The sequence below is a fragment of the Melospiza georgiana genome, chromosome 2 (assembly GCF_028018845.1).
Source record: "Melospiza georgiana isolate bMelGeo1 chromosome 2, bMelGeo1.pri, whole genome shotgun sequence".
NCBI classification, from domain to species: Eukaryota; Metazoa; Chordata; class Aves; order Passeriformes; family Passerellidae; genus Melospiza; species Melospiza georgiana.
Window position 1 is genome coordinate 115,970,884 of NC_080431.1, and position 21,253 is coordinate 115,992,136.

Genomic DNA, 21,253 nt, shown 5'->3' on the forward strand with positions numbered 1-21,253 from the left:
ATCATAAGTCACTGTTGTCACAAGGAGTGTGGGTTAACTTGTGATTTTATAAATATTTAATGATTCATAGTGCAAAAGGCACTCAAGAACTCTTCAGCTGATCTGCAGACCTCTGATTTTGATGCTTTGGATATGTTTCATACCAGTCAAGGTAGATTTTGTGACTATATCTTTTTAGAGATAGACGGAACATTGGTGATTCAAAGATGCTGTCTAAATATTTCAAATTCTACTCTGTGTAATTCTGCTGCAGCTTTTTTTTTGGAAGTCCACTCCTGTTTTTCCTGGGAATAGGAGAACCTTGTTTTTTCCAGGAAACAAGGGGTAAAAAAAAACCCAAACCAACTGCTTTTCCTGGTAATTTGAGGGGAAAACTGCCCGTTTTTCATGGGAATTGAGGAAAAACTGCCCCAAACTCGCCGTTTTTCCTGGGAATTTGGGGGATCCCTCCCTCTAAACCCCTCCCATTGGGGACTAGTTTCAAATGACAAATGGCTTGTTTCAGTCAGTTCCTTGGAACTCTGCCCCTGGCTTTTGCCATGCCAGCAGTTCTGAGGCAGACTGCTAACAGGAGCTCCTGCATGTTTCTGGCCAGAAGGAATAAAAAAAGACAGTAAATGTGACAGTAAATGTGTTCTGTCACTGGACAGGTTTCAGAGAACTGTAGCCCTGCTGGACATGATCCAAAAATCCTTTCTTCCTTCTCTTTTCCTTTTAGGTATTTTCATGTAGGAGCAACATGAACAAACACCTTCTAACACATGGAGACAAGAAATACACCTGTGAGATCTGTGGACGGAAATTTTTCAGGGTGGATGTGCTGAGAGATCATATTCATGTCCATTTTAAGGTATTGTGTTAATAATCAGATTGTTTTGCCAACACTGATTTGTAAGGAATTAAATTGAAAGGGAATTATATCACTCCGGTGGTGCTGATAAAGATGCTTTTATTGATGTAATACTGTACCAGTTGAGTCTCTTTACATGAAAATTCCTTTTATATGTAGAAAAAATAATATTAGTTGTTTGAATAAGTTATTCCTTATATGGACAGAGAAACTCTAGATTGAATGAAACAAGAGGATATTTTAAATAAATAATATTACAGCAGTTAATGCAAAGCAGCTTGCATGGAAGCAAAAGGTGACCAGGCCTTACTTTTTGAAGAAGTTTAATAGATTAAAAACAAAATATTCTTTCCCTTTATTTTACACAGGACATAGCCCTAATGGATGATCACCAGAGGGAGGAGTTCATTGGTAAAATTGGAATCTCATCAGAGGAAAATGATGACAACTCTGATGAAAGTGCAGATTTAGAGCCTCACAAGTATAGCTGCAAAAGGTGCCAGGTAGCTTTAAATACTTTCAAATTAACTTGTTTTGGGATGGGGGAGGGAGTGGGGGAATTTATAAATAATTCAGAATTTTAAATAACATTAAGAGCTCTCAAAGAGAAGGCAAGTTCTCAGGTCTGCTGTCTTCTGCAGTGCTGTTACCTCTGATCTGTGAACTGAGGCTATTCCATAAGAATTGAGGTACTGTCCAGCAAGGGGGATGATAAACACTAAAAAAAGGAAAGACAGACGCATTCACTTTTTCCTGTGAGAAAGAAAACAAGCAAAACTGGAGGAAGGATCAATAAAGGAACACTCACATCTCAGACTGCCTTTTAATTATGTGCAACTTTAAATGGTGGCAGCATTTCTGATTGATAGAGCCCACAAATTGATTAATTTTTATGAGATCAGAAGGTTCTTTAATGGATATCCAGTGTGGAGGAGTGAGATTGCTGCTTATATTCAGAGTGACTGCTTATTTTCACCCTGCTCCATTGCAAACAGGATGGTGTTGGAAGTGCTGCTGGAATGTAATTCACTCAGTTGTCAGCTGAGAGGGGAAGACTTTTTAAACCTCTCACTGTGTGGCTTTTGCCATTTTCTAAAGAAATAATAATGGGTCCTTAAGGACTCTGTGCCCTCCCTGGGTGAGCACACTGTGCTGGGGCAGCTGGAGTACAAAACCACTCAGTGACAACAGCAAAACTGACTCAGGGACAGGGAATTTTTGGTTGTTCAGCTACTGGAAATCAGTCTTACTTCACAGCCCACACTTAATGTGGTGAAAGTTCTTAATTTATCTTCATTTTAAGACCTGGAGATAATAATATTTCAATTTTCTTCTCTGGGAGATGGTTTTCAGTGCAAACTGATTTTAACTTTGTGTCAGTAAACGTGTGGAGTTGTGGTGTCACAGCAGTTCATCATGTTCTTGCTTTCACTGTGCTGATTTTCTTGCCTGACACTTCATGGGTACATAAACTATATAAAATTGTGTGCTTGGGTACATAAACTATATAAAAAGTGAGGGCAGTTGGGCCATTCAAATCAGAAAGATCTTTTGGGAAGTTGGGGTTTTTTCAGTGCTTTTGCAGGTGTTTGTGAAGTAAATAGTTGTGTAAGGGCACAGCTGTGGGAAATGGGATTTGATGTGAGGAGATGGGGACACTGAACAGCCAAAGGGAGAACAAATACAGATAACTCTTGGAGAAATCTCTTTTCTAAGCTCTTAAAACATCTGGTTTACTTGGTGTCAAAGTACATCTTCAGCAAGCTGTGCAGTGCTGTTAGAAATGCCCTGACTAGTTCCAGAATTGCAGCAAAAGACCATGTCAGTATGGCACTTCACCCTGGCATGCTGGAGCACATCTGGATGTGCACATCTGGAGCTCAGTAGTGCAGCACCTGTCTGTTGTAGCTCCAGGAGCTGAGCCAGGGTCACTGCCCTGCAGTGCCTGGAGATTCTAGCCCTTCAGGAGCTGCTGCCAAAGCTGCTGGTGCAGGAGCTCACCATGCCCCCAGAGCCCAGCAGGCACTTCCTCCATCTGTGGTGTCCTCACTGTGCAGAATCACAGAATAATCTGAGCTGGAAGGGACCCTCAGGGCTCACTGAGTGCAGCTCCTGGCTCTGTGCAGCCCCTGCAATCCCACATGTGCCTGAGAGCATTGTCCAAACACTCCTGAGCTCTGTCTCGCTGCAGTGACCAGAACCTGGGGAGCCTGCTCAGTGCCCAACTATCTTCTGAGGGAGAAACCTTTGCCTAATACCCAACCTAAACCTGCCCTGACACAAGTTCAGGCCATTTCCCCAAGTTCTGTCAGTGTCACCACAGAGCACAGATCAGTGCCTCCCCCTCACAAAAAGTTGTGACTGCAGTGAAGTCTCCCCTCAGTCTCTTCTTCAGGCTGAACAGACCAAGTGCCCTCAGTGGCTCTCCCAAAGCTTCCCCTGCAGACCCTTCACCATCTCTGTAGCTCTCTGGGCATTCTCCAGTAGTTTAATATCATCCCTGTACTGTGGTGACCAAAACTGCTCACTGTAGTCAAGGTGAGCTGGTGGAGGTTAAACCTGGCTGTTCCTCAGTGCACAAACAACTCAAGGTCCTATTATTGTGCAGAAGTGGAGACACCATCTCCATCCAGAGAAATTGAGTGAATTGATGTCCTGTAGCAGCATGCTTGTAATACCCAAAGAATTTGAGGCCTAAACCCAGCTGCCACAGGTTTTTCATCCACTGGCACACAAGATTTTAGTGCGACACAGGATATTTATGTCTGCTCAATGTTACTTGCTTGTGCCCAAGGACTTTTTTTTCCCCTTGCATTCACTATGGGTTCATTCCCCAGCTGACCTTTGGCAGAGGGAAGGAGTACCTGAAGCACATCATGGACGTGCACAAGGAGAAGGGTTATGGCTGCAGCATCTGCAACCGGCGCTTCGCCCTCAAGGCCACGTACCACGCGCACATGGTCATCCACAGGGAGAACCTGCCCGACCCCAACGTGCAAAAGTAAGGCTTGTTCCACTGAGGAGAGCTGCCTGCTTGCAGTTCTAATGGTTCTGCCACCTGGGGTGCTCTTTGGGAATTTGGCTGGGCTAAAATAACTGTGAAATTGGGGTTAAAATGTTTTATTATGAGCTTGAAATGTGTGTGGCTGGTGGTTGGCTTCACAAGGGTTGATGAGTCAGCAGCCTCCCAGTTTGGGCTTTGCAAAGTGTAAATCAGTGATTTTAATAAATGGTTTTGGAAAAAAATTGTGTGTATAGCAATGCCAGACTGCTCCAAGCTTGCAGTCAGCTTGGGGGTTTCTTAAGGCTCATGTAGAAAAACTTGTGCTTCAAGGAACTTTTGGAGTAATTAATATTAGCAAATTGAAATACACTTAGTGACAGAGATGCCTGAGAATCACCTCTGCCTGGAGAGTAGAATCACAGTTTTTGGTCTCTTTGGTTTCAGATACATCCATCCATGTGAAATCTGTGGCAGGATTTTTAACAGTATAGGAAATCTGGAAAGACATAAGCTAATACATACAGGTAAAAATGTTGTTTCTTTATAATTATCAATACCAAAGAGAAATTTCTGTTGCCAGTGCCTGCCTTTTTCTTTTTTTTTTTTTTTTTTTTTTGCTAGAGAATTTTCACTCTATGTTACAACAAGACAAATATAAGATTTATTATTTTAGAGTAAACCAGTTTTCTAAAGCAGGGAATATTAATGAAGAGATTTAATCTGGACACACAATCCAAATTCCTAGTTAATGTGTTTGCAGGATTCACCTAATTCTGTATTCTCTTCTTCCCCAAATTCTTCTCCATGCCACCTTCTCACCATTACACAGGCTGAAACCTGCTATTGCAAAATCATTTTTAACAGCTCATTACTATTTCATGCTATTCAGTCTTCTCCTACCTCAGGCTTTATCTGTTTTTTCTCACACAAAAAGCCAGCTTTTCTCTCTCTTCAAAGTCTTCTAATTTAATTTGGGCCACAATATCCATGAAAGGTGTGCTTGTCAGCATAGGTGGACTGTTGCCCTCTAATTCACCACTTTAATTAGTTTTTAGGAGATGCACATTACTCATTAACATTTTTTTTTGTTTATGTTGTCTTTTAAATTTATTTTCAAGGTGTAAAAAGTCATGCTTGTGAGCAATGTGGCAAATCATTTGCTAGAAAAGACATGTTAAAAGAACATATGCGAGTCCATGATAATATCCGAGAATACTTGTGTGCAGAGTGTGGCAAAGGTATGTCTGCTGCCTTGTTTTCCATTCATTGTGATACTGAGTAGCAGGTGAATATCTGAATTAAAACAACTGCCATGCTGAGAGTAATGCCAGGGCTGTAAATCCTGCATTTTTCAGAGGTAGAAAATGTATTAATCAGGAGAATTGTTGTTACACAAGCTGCCCTAATTTTGTACAGTTTGGTTTCATGGGCTATAACACAACACTGATTTTAGTAGCATTTGTTTCTGTCAAGTTGAGGAATGCCTGATTTGCAGCACAAAAGGAAATGTAAGTTGATCTTTTCATTATAGGCTTTTTACAGGCTTAAAAAATAATTTTTCTCTGTAAGAGCCTTAAGAGTCAAAGTCACTTTGACTTTTTAATTTCTCATGTTACAACTTGAACAAATCTGAGCTGGTATTTTAGTAAAAGACAGTAGTAAGTCTGACACCTCTAAGGATGTTTTTTATCTTTGCTTGTCCCTACTGTTTCTCTATCAGTGATTACTCAGATGTTTTCCAGAGCTTTTTTCCTGGAATTAAAATAATAATGATGAAGTGCACTGCTACATTAACAATTAAAAATATGCAACTGTGGACTTGCAGCAAATATAAAATAGAGCTGTTGGTTAACACCATGAGCCTGATTTCTCCCCTGAAGGTGGGAGTGATGGACTAAGTGTCCTGTGCCTTCTGCCTGACAGGAATGAAGACAAAACATGCCCTTCGTCACCACATGAAGCTGCACAAGGGGATTAAGGAGTACGAGTGCAAGGAATGTCACAGAAAATTTGCACAGAAAGTCAACATGCTGAAGCATTACAAGAGACACACAGGTGAGGGCTCCAGAGATGGACAAAAGTTGCACTGAATCAGTTAAATCTTTCCCAACAGAATTCTTACCTAGAGTAGTCAAACAGTATGACAAACCCAGATAAAATGTGCATGTTCTGCTCTTTGAAAAGTGAGGTTTTGTCCTGTCCTCAACCAGGACCCCTTCTACAAATAAATGCAGATTAGTTGGTATCAAGTTCTGCCTTTTTTAAAGGTTCTTGGTCTAGGGTAACTCTACAGTGTTGGGGGTTTAAATTAGTCCTCAAGTTGTGATTTCCCAAAACAAAATTTTACTTCCCACATCAGTTTCTCTGATATTTATTTTCTGCTGGATATAGTGGAATGGTTTAGCTAAAAATAGCTGGTGAAGGTAGGCTTCTGCCTTTTTTTTTTTTTTTTGTCTGTGATTTTTATTTTTTTAATGTCACTAATAAAAAACTCAGAATTGTCCCAGATTCCTTCAGGCTGCTTTCACAGGTGCCAAATGTGCTTTTCATGCAGGAATCAAAGATTTCATGTGTGAGCTCTGTGGCAAGACATTCAGCGAGAGAAACACAATGGAGACTCACAAGTTGATTCATACAGGTAAACCCTCTAAAAAGCAGTATCCAACAAAAATACCTTCATTTTGCTCCTTAATTTTGATTTAGACTGGCCAGTCTTGGAACTAACATTGCACATCCTGTTACCAAACATCAATTATTGCTCTCATTGAGGGGTTGGCAATCTGGTGCTCATCCATTGGGTTTCCTTCCTTCCCTCTGCCACCAGTAGGAAAACAGTGGACGTGTTCAGTGTGTGACAAGAAGTATGTCACTGATTACATGCTGCAGAAGCACATCCAGCTCACCCATGACAAGGTGGAAGCCCAGAGCTGTCAGCTGTGTGGCACAAAGGTTTCCACCAGGGCGTCCATGAGTCGACACATGAGGCGTAAACACCCAGAGGTGAGTTTGAGTGCTGGATTGTGGAATTTTTAAATTCTTTTTTTTTTTTGATGTTTATGGCCTTTGGTGGCTTGAAAGGAATTACTGTCTTTGCCTCTTTTTTTTTTTTTTTTTCTGTTCTTTTGGGCCCAATTTTAAGTAGTATCTGTCAAACATGGACTTAACTGAATGAGCCATTTCACTATCTGATTCTCAGTCCCTGAAAATGAAGTTCTGATTATTTAAATCTCTTTTCTTTTTCTACCCCAGCTTAAATGTATGTTTTTTCATGTTTTGTCTCCATCCATTAGTGAGTATAATGGATTCTTTTTTCCCCATTGTGTTCTGTGTATTCAGAAGTGATCTGAAAGAAGTGGTGAATAGAGAGGTGATGGCAGCATCTGCTGATGATGCAAAATTATTTTCAGTATTAAAGATGAATGCTGACTGGAGAGAATGTGGATTAGAGGGATGTTTTGTCTGACCCCAGCAGGGTTTTTTCTGAGTTCTAAATATTGTGTTTCTCCTCAGCATTTCCTGTTTAGGTTTGATTAAGGCTTGTCTGTTCCTTTTGAGGCTTTTTAAAAATTTTTTTAACTACCAATTTTTCATTAGTATTGCTTTGCTGTTTTATCATGATGACTATGAAGGAAGTCAACAAAATGCTTTGTTTATTGATTTGGGGATTTAAAATGCAGCCACATATCTGAAATCCAGGGGACAATTTGTCTCCATTCTTTGATGAGCTGAGATGTGTAGATTCATCTGAAAATAATGAAATAGGACACAGTTGATAGGTTTATAAATTGAAATGCTAACATAATATTTCTTTTTTTCCAAACATGTTGAAATTCATCACGTCCCAGAGGGTTATGTTCTGTCTAGAATATGAAAATGGACATGTTCTTTTACTGTGTTTAAATTTTGCTGGATTTCAGCAAGAGGGAAAAGGTGATATGACAAAAGGTTATTTTAAAAAGCCACACTCAACTCCCTGTATTAAATACTACATGTAAAGTGCTAAGATTGCATCACTTTTGCTTGGTGATGGGGTTTCTCAGGGAAATGCTGTGCTGTTTGACTGTGCTTTGCAGTGCTGCAGCTGACACCTCTCTGTGTTCAGATTCTTTCAGTGAGGATTGATGATTTAGAGCCACTGCCAGAGACAACCACCATTGATGCCTCTTCAATTGGGATTGTTCAGGTGAGCTCCAGGCCTGCTGCAGGGGGAGGTGGGACAGCACTCTGTGGGTACAGAACACAGCTGGGTGTGGGCTGATGGGTGAGGAATGTGCTTTTTTAGAGAGTCAGCCCCAGTGGAACATGTCCAAACAGCCACAAGCTGCTGATCTGCTTGGTTGTATAACAGGCAGACCATAATTACAGGGTGAGGTCTCAATCCCTGGAGTCAGGATTTTGCTAAAGTTTGTTTCTTTGCTTGAGAACTGACAGTAAACCAGCTTCAGGTGATTGTCTCTTACTTGGAACCTCACTAAGCAAAAAGACTTGATGTTTTGTTTGGAAATGTGTTCCTGCAGCCGGAATTGGCCTTGGAACAGGGTGAACTACCAGAAGGGAAGCAGCATGTAAAAGCTCCTAAAAGTGGCCAGAAAAGAAAACAAAAGTCAGGTGAGGAGGAGGAAGCTCAAGTGCCTGAGGACCCTGCCTTCAGTGAATACACAGAGAAGGAAGGTGAATTCACAGGGAATGTTGGAGATGAAACCAATTCAGCTGTGCAGAGCATCCAACAGGTGAGCTGCAGCAGGAGGGTGATGGGTGCCATTGCTTAGAGGGATAACACTTCTTTTGATTAAAAAAACATCACAACAGAGTGCTTGGAACATTTGGAGCTGATTGGATAAATTGTGGGAACACAAAGATGTGTTTAAAAACCCAAGAAATTGGACGAATAAGCTCCTCATGTTTGTTTCATTCCCTCTTGTGTTGGCATCAGTTTGTTTGCTGAAGATATCACTGGCTGAAGCTGGGATTAAAAGAGTGAAAGTTAATTTGTCTGTTTGTTCTGAATGTTCCATATCCCTCTCTCCCATCACCATCTTACTTATACACTTGGAAGTTGGTACATTCCAAATTTCCTACTTTCCCATCTGTGTGTGGCTTCTCTTGCTGGCACCATGTGAGCCCACCAGCACTTCCCTGGTATTTGGTGCTCACTCAGAATCTGGGTGATGAGGTCACTGAGGCTGAGGTCACCTCTGTGTTTCTCTTCAGGTGGTGGTGACCTTTGTGTTTCTCCTCAGGTGATGGTGGTGACCCTCAGTGACCTTTGTGTTTCTCCTCAGGTGGTGGTGACCTTTGTGTTTCTCCTCAGGTGGTGGTGGTGACCCTCAGTGACCTCTGTGTTTCTCCTCAGGTGGCGGTGACCCTCAGTGATGTTTGTGTTTCTCCTCAGTTGGTGGTGACCTTTGTGTTTCTCCTCAGGTTGTGGTGACCCTCAGTGACCTTTGTGTTTTTCCTCAGGTGGTGGTGACTCTCAGTGACATTTGTGTTTCTCCTCAGTTGGTGGTGACCCTCAATGACCTCTGTGTTTCTCCTCAGGTGATGGTGACCCTCACTGACCTCTGTGTTTCTCCTCAGGTTGTGGTGACCCTCAGTGATCTTTGTGTTTCTCCTTAGGTAGTGGTGACCCTCAGTGATTTTTCTGTTTCTCCTCAAGTTGTGGTGACCCTCACTGACCTCTGTGTTTCTCCTCAGGTGGTGGTGACGCTCAGTGACCCGAACGTCTCGGCGCCCTCCAGCTCGGTGGGACTCACCAACATCACCGTGACCCCCATCACCACAGCAGCTGGCACCCAGTTCACCAACCTGCAGCCCGTGGCCGTGGGCCACCTGTGTCCCCCCGAGAGGCAGCTGCAGCTGGACAGCTCCATCCTCACCGTCACCTTCGACACCGTCAGCGGCTCGGCCGTGCTGCACAACCGCCAGAGCGACATCCAGCTCCCGCCGCAGCCCGAGGCTCCCAACCCCCAGTCCGTGGCCCATTTCATAAACCTGACCACCCTGGTGAACTCCATTGCCCCCCTGGGGACCCCCCAGATGACAGAACAGCACCCCCTGAGCTGGAGGTCGGTGCCTCAGACTGATGTGCTGCAGCCCCCGGCGCCGGCCGCGCCGCAGCAGCCGGGCCAGCAGCCCGTCCAGACAGAGCAGCAGCAGCAGCAGATGTACAGCTACTAATTTATACTTGGCCATGGACAGTACTCAGAGACACAGAAAAACACACTGACCTTTGGAAAATTTCTACTAGGATTGTTTGCTGGATACCAAACAGAGATGGGAATTGAATTTCGTTGTTTATACAATGAAATTTAAGCTGAAATTGGCAGATCACCCTGCAGCACCCCGGTCTGAGGTTCTCTAGACCTTGCACTGTCTTAAAAAATAACAGAAAGGGGAAAAAAAAAAATCTCACCACAAATTTAGCACCCCCTTGCAGTTGTGCACTAAGATTGAGATTTGGCAGGTGCATCATCACACACCTTAACCAAAGCAGGGAAATCCTAAATTTTGCAGCACTTGTGATGTACAAAAACCCTTTCAGCCATACCATGTCACTTCTTTCCAAGTCTGGAAATGGCACCTGAAGATCTGTTCACAGTGGGTGGAATGTCCTTGTGGTCAGCTGGTAGAGACTGAAATGTGAAGACACAAAGGGGCAAAACAGGAATTGTCTTTGTTTCTTATCTTCTTTAGGTCTTGTATCTAACAACATCAGTAAAGTAGGTGGAATTTGGGGTTTTGGGGTGGCCATGAGTGTGGTGTGGAAGAAAATTATTTCCATTTTAGTCATGGGAAAAACCCTGTACCCATCAGGCAGTGATAGTGCTACTTGAGCCAGAGAGCTAATCCTGAAGCAAATTTTTATGGTCTTCTAGTCAAGTTTCAATCAAACCAATTACAAACCGAAAGAAGAATGTGATACAGTTTTATGTAATTTTTAAAACCTCCTCTTTCAATCTTGCATTTAGCTAATAGCCCTGAAAAGCAATCCATCCCCTTTGATGAAATTCAGGATGTGAATTTTTTTCAATTAGACTTATTTCATCCTGTAATAAACATTTGAGAAAGCATTCTTTTAATATATATATACATATATATATATATATATAGCCTTTGTATTTTACTGTGTGTTTCTGGTGAGTATTTGTGTGGAAAACACTGTTACCAACACAATTCATGAATTATTTCATCCCCATGTCACTGCTTTTTACGGAAAAAAAATATGGATTCTGTTCCTTCTGTTCCCAAAATTTATTTCCAAAGTTCACAGCCACACACAAGGTTGTGTGAAGGTGCAAGAAAAAGAAAAAGGAATGTCTGAAGCATATTCTGTGTCCTGCCACATGGAGTCAGTGTGCCCCAGTGTATAAAGGGTGAGGTTTGCATCACTGCTGTGGATGCAAATCCTGGGCTGGGTCAGAGCCCCTTCACTGCATTCTCCATCCATGGATGTGCAGTCTGGACTTTTGCATGTCAAGAAGATAGTGCTATTCCCACAGGGAAAATGAGCTGGTAGCAAAAAGGAATAAACTATATATATATATGCATATATATATATATGCATATATATATATATATATATATATATAAATGCATATATATATATAAAAATGCATATATATATAAATGCATATATATATAAATGCATATATATATATATATATATAAATGCATATATATATATATATATATATATAAAATGTTGTTGCTTGAAATCCCAAAGGGCAAACCCTGCTGTGGCTGAGGAACAAGGTCCTTTGGGGCAGCAGACTGAGCCACAGAACTCTGCTGAAGGGTTTTATTTTTCCCTGAGGATAAAGCAGCTGCTGTGTCTGACAGTGAGGATGGGTTGGTGGTTGTAAAAATCCTGTCTGTGCTTATTGTATTTATGAAAAATTCTATGTTTTAGCAGAAATATGAGTAGGAACGACTTCAGCTTTGAAAGTCTCTATTAACATGGACTGCTTTACTCTTAAAGGTTGCCTTACAATCTCTACAACAAATTCTCCCAAAGTATAAATGTCTGGATATTAAAATTAACCTCCAGTGCTTTTCTTGGTGCCATGGCTGTGTCCAGAGGCTTGGGCTTTGTGTAGAGCTGCAGGACAGGGGTAGCAAAGGGATTTCTGGTGACAGAATTTGTGTGTCAGAGGAGCAGAACTACTTTTAATTAAATGTCAACAGGTCTATAAAATACCTGCATGGGAGGGAGCAGTATTTGATGGGACAAGGATGCAGATGAAAAAGGAAGGTACCTTCTAGCAGTGTGGGAAAGAGAATTTTTCATTCCCTGCTCACTTCTGTCTTCCTAAGGCACTTCTCACACAAATACTGTGAGATCCTGTAATTTTTTAGCCTCGCAATATCCTGAGAACAGTTCCTGGATTCTTTCACCACTGGCTTGAGCTAGTTCAGTTTCTCCTCAGCTGTCCTGCCAAAAATGCTTCTGTTTCACACCAAACCAATGGGCAAGAGGAAGCCAGGTTTTATTTATGAAATATATTGTTTATGTACTTGAAACTTCTTTTTCCCCCTGTGTTTGCCTAATTGGTAAAGGCACATTATCTTTTGTCAGGTGGAAAAAGGGGGAAAAAAGGGGAGGAAAGCAAATTCTGTGATTGTGTGAAATGGAGAACTCATATGATTCTGTGAGATAGAACTCCTGTTACTGCAACACTTGGGTTGTTGTGGTAATACAGAATTTTTTACACAATCAAAGCTTTTTTGAGACACATGTAAATGTTGATTAGGATTTTAATTGGGGAGGAAGAGGTTTTTTACCTTAGCAGAGTCCTTTTTCTCTATGTTGATACTACTGACAGTGGCATTTGTGCTGCATTTAATCTACCTGCATCATTTTAACACATAATTTCCTGCTTGATAAAAGTAGCACTCAAAGGAAATCAAGCTTTAGAGACCTCTCTGGCTTCACAAAATCTCTATCCTACTGTAATCCCCTGGTTTTCTGTGCTCTTCTGGGGTTTGGCATCCCTCCCATGCTAGCTGGCCTCAGTACCCTCATCCAGGCAATGGGATCTTCCCTTTCTGGCAGTGGTTGATTCCAGGTGGTTTTAGAAGGAATGATCCCACAGGAAGTGCTTGCATGCTGGATTTCACATAGAAATGTCCCTCTTCAATCTCTCAGAATCCCCAAAATCATAGAATAGCCCAGGCTGGGAGGCACCTCAAAAGATGATTGATCTGGTGCAGCCTTTTTCTGGGAAAGGGGAGCACAGGTGAGGTGATAGAATCATAAAATCATCATTAACCTGTCTAATTGCATCTTTTAAACCTCCAGTGACACAACTCTGGGAAGGTTGTTCCAGTGGCTGATTGTTTTTCCTGTAAAAATTACCTTAAATAATGTTCAGGAGAGGAAAATAAAACCACTGGAAAGGCTTAGAGTAGAAAACTCTAAATATGATCTTCCCAGAGCTCTCCTTTGAGCCAGGATTGTGAGTTTCTCCACAGCCCTTGCTGTGGTGTCTCATCATCATCTCCCAGCATGATTTTATTATTATTCCTGTTATTAACATCCATATGAGAAAACAACTGTATCTTGGGTGTGCTGCACCATGGAAAAAAAAATCCAGAACAAATTATTCTGTTTGCTTTTTGTTTCAAATGGTTTTTGTTTGTAGATGTTGGAAATTGCTGCCTTTTCAGACAGAGCTTCCCTTGGACAAGCAGTGACTGCTCTCCCAACTAAGCCTTTTCCAGGTGAATACCAAAGTTGTACTGATGCTGTTTTCAAGCTGCACAAGAAATAAAACCACTCCACAAGGGATGTGCAATCTAAATTTCCTCTGCCAATTTGTTCCCTGCCTTTTCAGCTGTAGGATGTGAAGGCTTTCTTGTTTTGCATAACAGCTGTTCAGTCACAAACTGGAATTACTTTGAGCCAAAGGAGTGATGTTGTGTGGTGTTCTGTGTATTGTCATTGTTTATTGCTAAAATTATTTAATTGAATGCTGTCTGTGGCACACTGGGCTCTGAAGTAAAGGAGCATCAAGGTACAGAATCCTTTCTCTGCCAGTGTTATTCTTTACTGTTCCTTAATTAAGATGCCAAACATTTTTTTTTCCTTCAAATCTCTTAGATTTGCCCCAAAAGCAAATAAGATTAACTCTCATCCCATGAAACTGTGTGCATCCCAAATTAGAGAAACATAGGGTAGCATTCTAAAATATTTATTCTGTAGCTTGTTATTGGTAATAAGAAAGCAAAAGAGATTGAATCTTTCATGGTTTCTTTGCTGAGTTCTCAGGAGAATTGACTGTATCAAGTGTTACTATGCTTTTGAAAACTAATTTTTTCTTTGACTGTGAAAAGTGAGTATTTTTGCAGAAACCCACCAGCCAGTCTCCTGCCAGTCTAACCAGCCACATTTCTGTATTCTTTTATTGTTCCAGAGATTGCCTGAAGTTAACATCCAGGTAACAGCTGGATTTATTTCAAGAACTGAATTCCCTGCCAGGTTGTCAGGGATTTGTTCTGCATACACAAAGATGTCTCAATTTGTCCTGTCCAAAGCAGGAATGGAATAAACACCACACATCCAAGTGACAGGCATATTCAAACTCTAGGTACCCCATGCAAATATTCACAAATACCTTTGTGAATTCTTGGCCAGTGATGAGATTTCCTTGGTGCTGTTTACAGTAATAATAATGTCCCTCCTGATTCCTTTTGGCCTGACATTTATTATTGATTTGGGTGTAAACCAAATGTTTACATTTGGAAACTTTTTGTAACTCTTTAACCTTTGTATTCTTGGCTCTCTCATGGTTGGAACTCATCTGTAAAACGAGATGAACATTGGAGGAGGATCTGCTCATCCTCACTCTGCACAGCAAAGCTCTGCTTGAAAAGCACTTTTGGAGACAAACATGCAGCCAAATTATTTCAATCTCTAAAATTATCAAGGTTTCTTTCCAAATAGGGGCTTTTGCCCTACAGCAAACCCAAAGTCTCATGGCAGTAGCAGGATAAAGGAAAAAAAATATTTCTATCATGTTTCTCATCAATTTGAGTATTGATTTTGCAGTGTTCATGGCAGGAAGCTGCTAAAAAGTCAGTGCAGCCATGGTTGGAAAGGATGTTTCTTGCCCTAGGATGCTGTGAGAAAGCTTTTCTGGATTTATTGTCCCTCCTGGATGCTGCAGGGCTGTTCTGCATCTGTACTGCTGCCATCTCACTTCAGACAGGATTCTGCAGTGGAATCCTAAATCACAGAATGGCTCTGTTTGGAAATGGCCTTAAAAATCATCCAATGCCACCCTGCATGGGCAGGGACACCTCCCACTGCCCCAGGCTGATCAGAGCCCCAGTGTCCAACCTGGCCTTGGGCACTGCCAGGGATCCAGGGGCAGCCACAGCTGCTCTGGGCACCCTGTGCCCCTCACAGAGAACAATTTCTTCTTAATACCAAACCTAGCCCTTCTTTATTTCAGCTTAGAGCCATTCCCCCATGTCCTGTCACCACATACCTTTATAAAAAATCCCTTTCCAGCTCTCCTGAGCAGATGATGATGGCTGAAACATTGGATCACTCATCAAAAGAGTCCAAGCTTGCTAAATTCCCAATATCTGAGCAGAAAGTATCCTGGAGATTTCAGTGTCACCCCCAGAGTAAGAATTCCATCAACATTTGGGGTGTAATGCCCTTGTATTCCTGCTTTATCCAGGAGCTGTGTTGGCCAGGTACAGTGCCTGACACTTTTGAAAAGTGATTAGTACACACTGATTATTGTGTACAACATCTGTAGAGCAGCTGATATGAAAAGCAAGAAAAACTACTGGATTTGGAGGTTTATTTCATGTAAAGTTGAATTTTTCAGTCCTAATATCTTTGCTGTCACTTGAGTGCTTTCCTCTGTTTTTCTGTTTACTTGCAGGTTTCAATTCTAGAAGGTTTTTAAGGTAAAAAAAAAAGAAAAAAAAAAAGTAGTAATGGCAGAATGAGGAGTTAAAATTAGGAGAAACAAGTGATGCTCATTTTCTGCAGATCCCCCCCCTCCTGCTGCCCACCTGAGCCTTGGGTGAGCTATGGAGGGTGATGAAGGCTGGAGGAAGGAGGCAGCACAAGCTCTGGCTGGTTTGGCAGAGCTGTGGTGTGGGGATTCAGGTGCAGGGTGTTGTTAGTGAGAGCAGGAGCTCTGCCTGCCTTCCCTCAGTGCAGGGTGTTGGTGATGAGAGCAGGAGCTCTGCCTGCCTTCCCTCAGTGCAGGGTGTTGGTAACCAGAGCAGGAGCTCTGCCTGCCCTCCCTCAGTGCAGGGTGTTGGTGATGAGAGCAGGAGCTCTGCCTGCCCTCCCTCAGTGCAGGGTGTTGGTAACCAGAGCAGGAGCTCTGCCTGCCTTCCCTCAGTGCAGGGTGTTGGTGATGAGAGCAGGAGCTCTGCCTGCCCTCCCTCAGTGCAGGGTGTTGGTGATGAGAGCAGGAGCTCTGCCTGCCCTCCCTCAGTGCAGGGTGTTGGAGATGAGAGCAGGAGCTCTGCCTGCCTTCCCTCAGTGCAGGGTGTTGTTAGTGAGAGCAGGAGCTCTGCCTGCCCTCCCTCAGTGCAGGGTGTTGGTGATGAGAGCAGGAGCTCTGCCTGCCCTCCCTCAGTGCAGGGTGTTGGAAATGAGAGCAGGAGCTCTGCCTGCCTTCCCTCAGTGCAGGGTGTTGGAAAGGAGAGCAGGAGCTCTGCCTGCCCTCCCTCAGTGCAGGGTGTTGGTGATGAGAGCAGGAGCTCTGCCTGCCCTCCCTCAGTGCAGGGTGTTGGAAAGGAGAGCAGGAGCTCTGCCTGCCCTCCCTCAGTGCAGGGTGTTGGTGATGAGAGCAGGAGCTCTGCGTGCCCTCCCTCAGTGCAGGGTGTTGGTGATGAGAGCAGGAGCTCTGCCTGCCTTCCCTCAGTGCAGGGTGTTGGTGATGAGAGCAGGAGCTCCGCCTGCCTTCCCTCAGTGCAGGGTGTTGGTGATGAGAGCAGGAGCTCCGCCTGCCTTCCCTCAGTGCAGGGTGTTGGTGATGAGAGCAGGAGCTCTGCGTGCCTTCCCCTCAAGCCATGTGCTCATGTCAGTGCCTCTCCCAGCACAGAGCTCAGGGGAACCTCTCAGTATGCAGGATTTGTGTCTTTCATGTTCAGTGAATGTAAAATCAGAATCCTTTTAGGCTGGGAAGGACCTCTGAGATCATCAAGTCCAGCCTGTGACCCAATGCACTCCTTGTCCCCAGCTCAGAGCACTCAGTGCCACCTCCAGGCCTTCCTTGGACACCTCCAAACCTCCTTGGGCAGCTCTTCCAGTTCCTGACCACCCTTTCTGGGAAGGAATTCTTCCTGATGTCCAACCTGAGGCTGCCCTGGCACAGCCTGAGGCCTCTTGTCCTGTTCTTGGTTATCATGGAATGGTTTGGGCTGAAAGGGACTTTCAAAATCATCCAGTCCCAACTCCTGCCATGGGCAGGGACACTTTCCACTGTCCCAGGTTGCTCAAAGCTTCATCCAACCTGGCCTTGGACACTTCCAGGGATCCAGAGGCAGCCACAGCTGCTCTTGCCAGGGCCTCCCCACCCTCACAGGGAAGAATTCCTTCCTAATATCTAAACTAAACCTACTCTCTTTCAGTTTGTACCCATACCCCCTTCTCCTGTCACTCCAGTTCCTGATGAATTGTCCCCCTCTGGTTCTTCTGTAACCTCTTCAGGCACTGGAAGCTGCTCTGAGGTCTCCACACAATTTCCCCTCCCCAGGCTGAACAGCCCCAACATTCCCATCATCAAGAAAGGGATTCAAAACTGGGGGGAAAAAGGGGCCTGAGGGGCACAAGGCACATTGGAAATACAGCTAAAAATATGTGCTGTGCTGAACTGATGGCAGGCTGTGGCTGGCTGCAGGGCTGCTCACTAATTAGTGATTATTGCACAGAATCTGTGCTCTCTTACCAGGGCTGATCACTAATTATTAATCATTGCACAGAATTTGTTCTGTTAGCAGGGCTGATCACTAATTAGTGATTATTGCACAGAATCTGTGCTCTGTTACCAGGGCTGATCACTAATTATTAATCATTGCACAGAATTTGTTCTGTTAGCAGGGCTGATCACTAATTAGTGATTATTGCATAGAATTTGTTCTGTTAGCAGGGCTGATCACCAATTAGTGATTATTATACAGAATCTGTGCTCTGTTACCAGGGCTGATCACTAATTATTGATCATTGCACAGAATCTGTGCTCTGTTAGCAGGGCTGATCACTAATTAGTGATTATTACACAGAATCTGTGCTCTGTTACCAGGGCTGATCACTAATTATTGATCATTGCACAGAATCTGTGCTCTGTTAGCAGGGCTGATCACTAATTAGTGATTATTGCACAGAATCTGTGCTCTGTTACCTGGACAGGGAAAAGTGTTGATGCTCAGTGTGTGAATTTGCCCTAAATTAAACCCAAATTTTGGACTCGCACACTCTGTGTGTTGTTATGTGCAGCAACATGCAAAAAGCCAACAGGGGGATGCTCAGTGATAAGAGAATGAAGAAGGGCCATGTTTCCTGGCTTTTGGGAATTGTGGAAGTGAGGCTGCGAGCAGAGTTTTCTCAAGGGTGATTGTCCTTTCTCATGCCCAGAATAAACCTCTCTGCTGCCTGCATATGAGTCAGGCACAGGAGAGATCTCAAGGGGGTGACACTGGAGGAAAGGGGGGCTTTACAATCAAAAAAAACCTCTAAAAAAAATCAAATCAGCTCATTGCAGGAAAGGATGGGGAAGTACTAACCTAACTATCCTTGCTCTGCCAACAGAGATACAAAAAAGAATTGCTCTCAGTCTGTTACACTGACTGGTAGATAAAAAAAATTAAACAAATTGCATGTTCACACTCCTTTTTCCTCTCTCCACACCAATGCCCTGACCCTCATCAGAGTTTTAAAAGGAATAAATACCTTTGTCTGACTGACAGACAGATGGCACTTGTGCCCTTGTTAGGATGTACAATTCAGGATTGCTGAACTGCAAACATGGGTGCATAGGCTGGGGGCGTTTGGGCAGGAGTGGGTTCTCTTTGGGGCTGTGTGTGTCTTTAAAAGTGAAGAATAGCTGCTTTATTGCCTTCCTGTAAAGTCCATGCTGATGCAAACAGATTTTTGCTGAAGAGACTGGAATCAGTGACAAAGCACCATTTTTAAAGATCAAGAAGAAAAAAAAAAAAAAAAAAAAAAAATTGCATAACCAAAGAGAAAAATTGGAAACTCTGTCCCGAAGGCAAATGCACCCATTTCTCATTCACTCTCCTCCCTTTTTCACTCCTTTTTTCCCCATGAAATACATGCAAATCCCAACATGCACTAAGTTTTCCTCCAGGCATGATATACTTGTGTGGTTATTTAAGTAAGAAGTGGGTTGAATAGAGATATGAGGTGTTCCCAGCAGAAAGAGCCTGCAAAAGAGTGCTCAGTTTATGCTGCTGTTCTGAAGCCATGCACTCACCCCTGAGAGCATTTGTAGGTAGTAAAGGGGAGAGCTGTCATTCTAATTATACAAAACACACATTTCCTGCCTCATTTACTTTGTCTTCCCACAGTACAGCCACTGTTTCTGAGTCTGCCTGCTTGGAAAGGTGTCTAGAAATTAAGTTACAACTTAATTTCTAGACATTAGCACTTAATTTCTAGACATCAAGCATTTTATCAAAATGAAGAGTGGTTTAAGGAGTCATTCAAGCAGAGCAAGAACTTGCTTTTATCAATTAATGCTCGAAAGAAATGAAATTTTCTGTTGCACAGGACACTTATCAGTCTGGAAGCAGCAAATCAATGTGTGTGGTTGGTAAATCCTTCCAGGATCCTTCCAGCTCTCCAGTGCCTTTAAAAGTGTCTGTGTTGGGGGTGAAGGATATTGAAAAAAGTGGGGGTGAGCCTAAACTAACAAAAGCACAAACAGAAGGATTAGAGGGTGGGTGGGATGCAGAGGGAAGGGGGAAGAGTTGTGGGTGCTCAGGTGGGATGGGCAGACAAGGAAAGGGCAATGTGGGAGGTTCAAATAAAATGTAAAAACCAGGAAAGGGGATGTGGACATTCAGGTGGGATGTAGAAATAAGGAAAGGGCAATGTGGGAGGTTCAAATAAAATGTAAAAACCAGGAAAGGGGATATGGATGTTCAGGTGGGATGTAGAAACAAGGAAAGGGCAATGTGGGAGGTTCAAACAAATATAAAAACCAGGAAAGGGGATATGGATGTTCAGGTGGGATGGGAGACAAGGAAAGGGGATATGGACATTCAGGTGGGATGTAGAAACAAAGAAAGGGCAATGTGGGAAGTTTAAATAAAATATAAAAGCCAGGAAGGGGGATGTGGATGTCCAGGTGGGATGGGAGACAAGGAAAGGCAATATGGACATTCAAGTGGGATGTAGAGACAAAGAAAGGGCAATGTGAGAGGTTCAAATAAAATATAAAAAATGGGAAGGGGATGTGAGAGGTTCAGATGGGATGTGGGTGCTCAGGTGGGATGTACACACAAGGGGAGGCTGTGCCATTATGGACAGGAGGATTTCAAAGTTTCTCCCACAGTTTTCCCTCTGGTGGTTTTTGCCTCTGGTCCTTGGGATATTGTGGATACTGGCGTTGGTCCATTAGAATAATTATAACTTGAGATATTTTCTTCCCGTGGTATTAAATCCATGGCTGGAATAACTTTAATAAGGCTCCTTGACCACGGATTATTTAATGTCCTGCATAAACACTGCTCTCCCTGCCTTTCCCTCTGTCTTTAGGGATGCCAGGAGTTCCTGTTTCAGGGAAAAGGTTGGTTGTAGAAGTTTGGACTGAATGTCACAACATGAGGAGAGTCCCAGCTGGAATACCAGACCATCATTTCTCTGGGAAGCTCTCCAGTATTTCCCCTTCTGGTAGGAGAACACTTCCAGAGGGGGAATTTTAGCAGCTGGGAGCACAAAGAGCACACAGCCAGTCGTGTGGATGGTGCCTGTCTGACACCGTGGAGCTGGCACAGAGATTCCTGCACGTTTTCCCACTTTCCCACTGTTTTTTTCCCAGCCTGGAATGATGTCAGCACCCACGGGTTTTAATCAGTGGGATCAGCACGAGCGCCAGGGGAAGGCGCAGTCAGGCTTTTCCACCGGTGCTTGAGGCTACTGGGCAGAGTTTGTCTTCCAGATCTGGATGAGAAAGTGCAGCAGCTCCTCCCTGCTGCTGTTGCCATCCTCCTCCCAAAGTCTGCCCGAGATCCCTCAGCTGATCTGCTCCTGGAGCCCTCAAATCTCACCCAGAGCGCTGGCAGGAAAGGCAGGGAGCGGCTCTCGGAGCAGCTGATCTGCAGATCTTTGCTAACGCAGGGAACAGGAGGGAGGTGGAAAACCATGGAGAATGGGCCAGAAGAATTGTTTCATGGAGTTTGCT

The 21,253-nt window shown here is 43.4% G+C and overlaps 1 protein-coding gene across 7 annotated transcripts in view; it reads left to right on the forward strand.

Moving 5' to 3' along the window:
* PRDM15 (PR/SET domain 15) overlaps window positions 1–11,375 on the forward strand; it is a 33,398-nt gene extending 22,023 nt beyond the window's left edge. For 6 of the 7 annotated variants that reach the window (XM_058018837.1, XM_058018838.1, XM_058018839.1 and 3 more), the window contains 11 exons: window positions 719–850; window positions 1,219–1,353; window positions 3,688–3,851; window positions 4,299–4,378; window positions 4,973–5,092; window positions 5,778–5,909; window positions 6,409–6,492; window positions 6,679–6,854; window positions 7,957–8,037; window positions 8,372–8,584; window positions 9,549–11,375. In XM_058018837.1, the coding sequence (XP_057874820.1) occupies window positions 719–850; window positions 1,219–1,353; window positions 3,688–3,851; window positions 4,299–4,378; window positions 4,973–5,092; window positions 5,778–5,909; window positions 6,409–6,492; window positions 6,679–6,854; window positions 7,957–8,037; window positions 8,372–8,584; window positions 9,549–10,031 (1,800 nt within the window). In that variant the 3' untranslated portion in view covers window positions 10,032–11,375. The remainder of the gene's footprint in view (window positions 1–718; window positions 851–1,218; window positions 1,354–3,687; window positions 3,852–4,298; window positions 4,379–4,972; window positions 5,093–5,777; window positions 5,910–6,408; window positions 6,493–6,678; window positions 6,855–7,956; window positions 8,038–8,371; window positions 8,585–9,548) is intronic. The other variant, XM_058018840.1, reaches the window with a different exon arrangement.
* The last annotated feature ends 9,878 nt before the right edge of the window (window positions 11,376–21,253 follow it).